The sequence below is a fragment of the Diprion similis genome, chromosome 10 (genome assembly GCF_021155765.1).
Source record: "Diprion similis isolate iyDipSimi1 chromosome 10, iyDipSimi1.1, whole genome shotgun sequence".
Lineage (NCBI taxonomy): Eukaryota > Metazoa > Arthropoda > Insecta > Hymenoptera > Diprionidae > Diprion > Diprion similis.
Genome location: NC_060114.1, coordinates 5,893,577 through 5,901,253, shown reverse-complemented (window position 1 = coordinate 5,901,253; position 7,677 = coordinate 5,893,577). Strand labels below are relative to the sequence as shown.

Genomic DNA, 7,677 nt, shown 5'->3' with positions numbered 1-7,677 from the left:
ATAACTAAAACTTGAAGTTCTTTTTTTAAATTTATATTTCCACAAGCGTACCATGTGACATCATTTTTATTTATTATACCAGGGTCCTATCATTTTCGTCTATTTCGTCGATTTTCTCCTTCCACACAGCATCACGTCTACACAAAGTTGAAAGCACAGATTAAAATTCAGTCGTTAAAACTTTTCTCATCATGACGTTCCTCTTTCTTTTTTTTTTTTTTTTGACAAAAATACGACAACACTCAAATTATTCTCTCGAATTAGGCGGGTCTAGATTTATTTAATTTTGCTTAATTAATTATTACATGGGTTCAACTATAGGATATAATTTATAATTACAATAACAGTCAACGGGAGTAGCGGAGTTAAATACCAATACAGAAACTCGCGATCTTGCAGGTCAGAATACATTAATGAATTAATCAGGAATAAAATTTGACTATTTTTTTTTATTCTTTTACTTATATACCTTCCAATTAGAAAACCGAGATTACTCTGAATCATGTCAATGCGTGTGTGCAATCTGATCATTTGTAAAAGATTTCACTCACCTGGGATTATGGGGCTGACATGGCTGCCGTGCATTGACGCGGCCTCCACCTCGCGACTTTGGATATTACGTTCAACGTAAAAAATGTCTAATTCGAGAATATTTAAGGTGTTCCTGGTGCTTTAGTGCTGGCAGAATCGAGAAATGTCGTTATTTGAATTTTTTGAACAATCGTTAGATTGAAAAGTTACTATAACTTTTCGAGAAAGATACCTACTTCTATGCAGCTACACCATCTCGCTATGATTGTGGCTTGTGTTGGAATTGACTCCCCTACTTACCCGTAATTAAGTGATTAAAATGACGTCCACACAGAAACACACAAACATAAACACTTCGCTTAATCTCCACAAGCATATGAATTACAAATGATAATAGTTACTATTATTATTATCAAAGCTGGCACAGCTGAAAAAAGGGAGAGGAGAGAGAGACAAAGTGTTCAGACAGAGTTGTAGGACTGTTAATTATTGTATACATACATATAATTGTTGCCAGTTTATACATTAACATATTGTTATATTATACATGACGATTATCTTATATATAAAGTAAAATATTGAGTATGAATAGGTACGAATCCTTTTTCTCTTGTCTTTTCTTCGTTACTCTCCTGATTTAAATGAGATCGCTTTGTGATTTTTCGTAAATTCTTATGACCTTCAAGGATTTTTTTTTCTACTTGATATCCTGAAAAAACAATGCATGCATAAAATATACTCACATATTACCGAAGAGAATTGTTTTTTTTTTTCTCTTTTTAAAAAATGCGGAATAAAACCAAAAAATCATAATATTTTCTAAAAACCTAGTTTGAAGCAGCATTATTGAATTAACAATGAATACTCCAAAAATATTAATTATTGTTTCTGTTAAATCCTGTGTTAAAATCTGTTATTTGGCCAAACCGTTACAATTACATTTGTTTGGATGTCGAACAATAATAATAATGATATTATCGAATGAATGCTTTCTGGGAATAAAAAATTAGGAAATATTAACGTGAATGTTAAATGGATTCTAAAGCCAACCCACGTCTGGAGAAAAAAGAAAGTAACGTGTGAAACAATAAAATCTATAACAATTGATGCAATTTCTTTGACGAAGAAAAGAGAGGGAAAAAATATTGAATTTGAAAATGTGCGTGATTTTAAAACACTGTTAAATAACAGACGAAAAAATCACAGTAAAACTCTCTGTGATAATGATTTTCTATTGGTATATTATTGAATTATACTTAATTTTTAAAAGGTCTCCAATTCTGTAAATGAGTTTACAGTAAGAAACGCAGCAAAGCATTTACTTTTTTTATTGAAAGCTTTCTGGTCCCCCTAAAAAGATGAAAAAAAAAACATTCTATCCAGAATTGAAGGATATAAGTAATGCAGTTGAGTACAGCACGTTTAGATCGCAGTGTTTAGATTTTTTTCGCAATTTAAATTTTGTGAAAAATTTCCAGAGATCCATATGAAAGTTTTAAATTTATATTACCAAGCTGCCGTGAATATTTAACAAACTAGAAACGTGTTACAATGGAATTTTTGGTGTATTGCAGTTTCGTGATTATAAATAGAAAAAAATATGTTGACCTTTCTATGGCATTACAATTTACAATCAATATAATTTTCTCAGATTTTTTGCGAACGGCATCTTCCTCGTATCATACATACGATGTTAACACGAATCCCGTTAAATAAAAGAGTGTGCAATCTCATGACTCGAAAACATAATCTCGTATACACTATATAGGTATATACTATAGACATATAAATATTATAAATAGTCTCGACGTAATTATAAGTTCATGCTATTATAAATACATAAAAATATACATGAATTACAGCACAAAAAAAGGATTGAAGCTGAACTTAAATTTTTAATTAATCGTGTAAAATGTTGTACAGTAGAGGATTTAGGTCGTAAGTATTACGGTAGTAAAAGTAATCATGATAATACTAATAAAAATACTGATGATGACGATGATAACATTTAATATTGTAAACCCTGAAAGATACCAATCTCAGTTTATGAATCTGTTATTATAATACATATATAATATAAATATTATACATACACACACAAACATTATATAAATATATAGAAAGATAAGGTTTACGTTGCAATATATAACTTTAATATATTATTATAAATAAGGAAACTATAAATATAACCCAATAGTAATAGTAATAATAATACAAGTATGGTTAACATTAATCATACGAAGTTTGAAAAACGCGCGCGATTTCTGAGGGACTTATACCATCCTTGCGTACAATTTGAATATAGCTGTAATGTGCAGAATATTGAATTGATACACCATTTAGTAACCTACAATAATTGCAATTAACATTACATTTGAAATAGTGATCAAATGACACATCAGAAAAGGAAACAAAGGACAGTAATGATAGTGACAATTATTGATTAATAAACGAAAGAATAGTAGAAGGGAAGAAAATGATACGATACGTCGTTTTATCCGTGAACTATATTATATAAATGATGATAATAACGATTATTATTATTAATAATATAGTATATATATATAAATGATATGTTAACAGCGGCATCTTTCAGGAGCGCGTTTTCAATAAGTGTATAAAACTATAGAATTAAGGCCAGTGTTTTTTCGTGTATACGCCGTATACCCCCGTCTCATATCATGTCTTGGATTAATACTATACATATACTATACATTTTACATTTTGAAAGTCCTACCATCGGAATATCATCGTGATCATCGTGACGCTAGTTAACTTTCCATTTTCTCACTCAGTTTCTTGCACACCTTTCTTCGTTTTTAATATTATCGTTGTGTTTTCGTGCCTTCCTATTTTTCACTGTTGATATTGTAGGTAATAATTATCAATATTTCAATAGTATGAAATGAAGTAGAATCGTACATCTATAATAATGACATCGACGTCTGACGCGTATGATATTCTCGCATGTTTTGGAATATTGTTGCACTATAAGATTTTTCCGACTGTATCAACTTGCGGCGTGACAGTGTGATTGTCACCATACATAATCGATATTCCTTCTTCGTATTCACATCAGACTTATATGAATGACATTTTCATCGCCTTCATTTTGATAGATGGATTAAACACAAAGGATAGATGATGTCTAAATAAGAGCAAAAGATATATGAATGAATTGGGAAATATGATGGATAAAATAGATACGTTCGTGAATAATGTGAAAAAGACAACAAATTAAATTTACGATTAAATAATAACAAACCAACAAAGAACGCTGAAAAATCTGTAATAAATATATTGAATGTGAATGAAACTCTGTAATGAAAAAACTATATGTATATATACGTGCATATACAAACAGACATGAAACAAATGTGCTTTTGTTCGTTTTTATAAAACTTAGTAAATTCCTGTTTTACGGATAATTTTATCATAAAGTAAACGCTATTATACCATGGAGCAAAGAAAGTTCTTGTTGTAACCGTTCAGCTGATATTCCTACAAAGTTCAGAATATTTTTTCTGAATTACCTATTGTTAGTGTCCAGTTGGTAGGATGAGAATCCTGCGAATCGATTCTCACGCTAGAAGTATTCGACCCCGGAAAATAAAAAATGAACGGCTAAGCCCTTGAGAATTTTTCAGCTGTATTTTAACTGATTTTGGCATTACACAAATTTCGTTGAATTCCCTATTTGACTATATACAAATCGATCTGGAGACAAGAATTCCTTGTTTCTGGAGAAAACTAAAGCCCCTCTTATCATTTTCAAATCATTGGCAGATTTCTAAAATCGACAAAAATCAGTTGCGCATCGTTGTGAATCGCCATGGTCAACAATTCAAAAACTATATTAGAAAAATGCAAATTTTTTTATTTCTTTCAAACATTTTTTCCACTGTGTCTTGTAGATTTATTGTATGCCTTCACCTCGAAGTTTCTTTTTTTTGTGTTTTTTTTTTGTGCATACAATTTTTTTTACTCTGAATACATTTTCAATACGCTCTTTTTTATATCCTGATCCTTTTATATGCAATTCTGAACAAAAACATTCCAATACATTTTCATTCGACGCAGAAATAAAGAAATGGCATGAATTCTACAAATCTACCACTATGATTTGGTTAAAGCCATGCCATTTCTTTATATCTGCGTTGAATGAAAATCTATGGGAGTGTTTTTGTTCAGAATCGTATATAGAATTGGGCTGTAAAGCCCTTTTTGCGTTAGAGGTACGTAGACTTTGATATTCGGAGGTATATTCGACAACGTCGAAATCTACTAGAGCACCTCCTTAAAGTATTTCATCTCAAACTTTTATACAGTATGTGTTGTTTTATTATATTCATGATTTTTGGCGTAGGGCTCAATTGCATACAGTGAAGTAATGTTAGTAAGAAATTCATAGCTGATAAAATTGGTGGCTAAAGTGATCATCGATCTACGGGAGTTACATAAAGTATTGTCTTGGTGTAAATTGAGGTCTGTAAAAACAGAGCTTCTTGTCAGTGTACGTTCCGGCGTGGGTGGAGGCCTCCCTTCGACTACATTTTCTATAAATAATAAAAGATATAACAATTAGTAGGAGTAGCTGAAAGTTGATACATTAATAAATAATACAGTAACAACAGTTATTGTGCTAATGAAGAATTATGAAAAATAAAGTCTGAGTAGAGCCTCTACACAGCCCGAAACTTAATTTAACCAAACGACTCACCTTACCCACTGAGAATACCTGTATGATAATACTCAATTTTTACTCATAAATTTACGACCACACGACCAGCGCATTCTGTCGAGTGACTAGAAACTTCTGGCCACTGTAAGACAGTGCCAATCCAGGCGATGCCTCGATGCTCGAATGTTTTGAATTGGCTTAAACGGTAACGAGCAATTTCGTCGGTAAAGTAGACAAGTCTCCTTAAATAAGTTCTTCCGTACCGATTGCCACATGGCCGCCACTCCACGTCTTTTTCATAACCTAACTTGGTCTATCCTAACCTATAAAATAAACAGCAGTGCCGTAGTTTCTGTATTTCTTTAGAAAATCGCATTACCTCAACGAGTACTCACCTCAATCACTGAACAGTTTCGAATCCGCACGAAAATATCAAGGATAAAACGGTATCCTCCAAAATGTCGTCGCCCTGTAGCGACATAATAGACGACATCGAGGACCTGATATCATCTCAGGACATAACGCCGAAAGAGCGTTACAGCACCAAGAAAAACGTGACAGTGCGAGCCAAGCGGAAAAAGGACATCCGCGAGGCTCCGGAGGCTACAATCCTGTCCAGCGTCATTCCGGGCACTCAAACCATCTATGTGAAGACCTGGGGCTGCACGCACAACAGTTCAGACAGTGAATACATGGCTGGTCAGCTGGCAGCGTACGGCTATAATCTAACAGAGGACAAAAGCCAGGCTGATCTGTGGTTGCTGAATTCATGCACAGTAAAAAACCCAGCCGAAGATCATTTCAGGAATGAAATCGAGCTCGGCAGATGCAGCGGCAAGCACGTTGTAGTCGCTGGCTGCGTGCCTCAGGGCGCGCCAAAAACAGGTTTCCTGACCGGTCTCAGTATGATTGGCGTCCAGCAGATCGACCGGGTGGTCGAGGTGGTCGAGGAAACGCTGAAGGGAAACTCGGTCAGATTTCTCGGTCAGAAGAAGGAGCAGGGGAAGAAGATCGGCGGAGCATCGCTGGCCCTGCCGAAAGTCAGACGCAACCCTCTGATCGAGATCATCGCCATAAACACGGGCTGCCTGAACCAGTGCACCTACTGCAAAACAAAGCACGCGAGAGGCGAATTGGGCAGCTATCAGCCGGATGAGATCGTCGAGCGTGCCAAGCAAGCCTTTTCTGAGGGGGTCTGTGAGCTTTGGCTTACCTCCGAGGACACTGGGACCTACGGTCGTGACATTGGCTCCAGCCTTCCGGAGCTCCTCTGGAGACTCGTGGAAGTCATACCCGAGGGCTGTATGATGCGAATCGGGATGACAAACCCCCCCTACATTCTGGAACACCTCGAAGAAATGGGCAAGATCCTCCAACATCCCAGAGTCTACAGTTTCCTGCACGTCCCTGTTCAGTCGGGCAGTGATCAGGTGCTCGCAGATATGAAGAGAGAGTATTGCTGCGCTGACTTTGAACAGGTTGTTGACTTCCTCCAGGAACGAGTACCTGGCGTCACCATCGCCACGGATATAATATGTGGCTTTCCCACTGAGACAGACAATGACTTTGAGGACACCATGACGCTCTGCAAGAAGTACAAGTTCCCGAGTCTGTTCATCAACCAGTTTTATCCCAGGCCTGGAACTCCGGCTGCAAGGATGGACAAGGTTCCTGCCCAGGAGGTCAAAAAGAGAACGAAAAAGTTGTCAGAATTTTTTCAATCCTACGAACCGTACGGTCACAAAGTTGGCCAGGTTCAAAATGTTCTCGTCACTGAAATTTCTCACGACAAAAAACATTTCGTTGGGCACAACAAGTTCTATGAACAGGTTTTGGTGCCCATGAGGGACGGATTTATGGGCAAGATGGTTCAGGTTCGAATCGTATCTGCCACCAAACACTCTATGAAAGGACAGCCACTCGATGAAGGAATCTCTCCGTCGATCAGAACTCCATTGCCCAAAGGACTTGTCTCCGGTATTGCTGAAGTCGCCAAACCGAATCCATCTGAACCATCCAAATACAGACTCTTTGCTCTCGTTGCAATTTTCTTGGCAGTGTTCGCCAGATTTTTATGGAAATTTTTAACTGCTTGATTATCACTATTCTAGGATAAAAAAATTTGTCCGTGTTGTTTATTTTTGTTTAAATCATTTTCACTATTAAAAGAAACAATGCGGAATAATATTTATTTATTTGTTCCCATGTAAATACATAACTGTATATGACTGTTATTTTTATGTAAATATTTTTGTGAACATGTGAGATGTAAATTATTGATATGAAAGCCAAAACTCTGTGAATAGACTTCCGATGGTTGAACATCCTTGTTTGAAATTTACATTTGGAATCCAAATGTCTCTCGGTTTGTTTGTTGTCAGGACCAAGAATTTTGCGGCATCAAATGGTTTCTCGCCAAAGTTTTGGCTTTAGTGTTGTCTGACTTGTAAATTGAATATCGAATA

At 35.7% G+C, this 7,677-nt stretch overlaps 1 protein-coding gene across 1 annotated transcript; it reads left to right on the top strand.

Moving 5' to 3' along the window:
- The first annotated feature begins 5,486 nt into the window (after positions 1-5,486).
- On the top strand, positions 5,487-7,366 carry LOC124411030 (threonylcarbamoyladenosine tRNA methylthiotransferase). The gene has a single exon (XM_046889863.1). The coding sequence runs from the start codon at positions 5,671-5,673 to the stop codon at positions 7,306-7,308; it is 1,638 nt and encodes a 545-aa protein (XP_046745819.1). The 5' UTR covers positions 5,487-5,670; the 3' UTR covers positions 7,309-7,366.
- Positions 7,367-7,677: the final 311 nt, after the last annotated feature.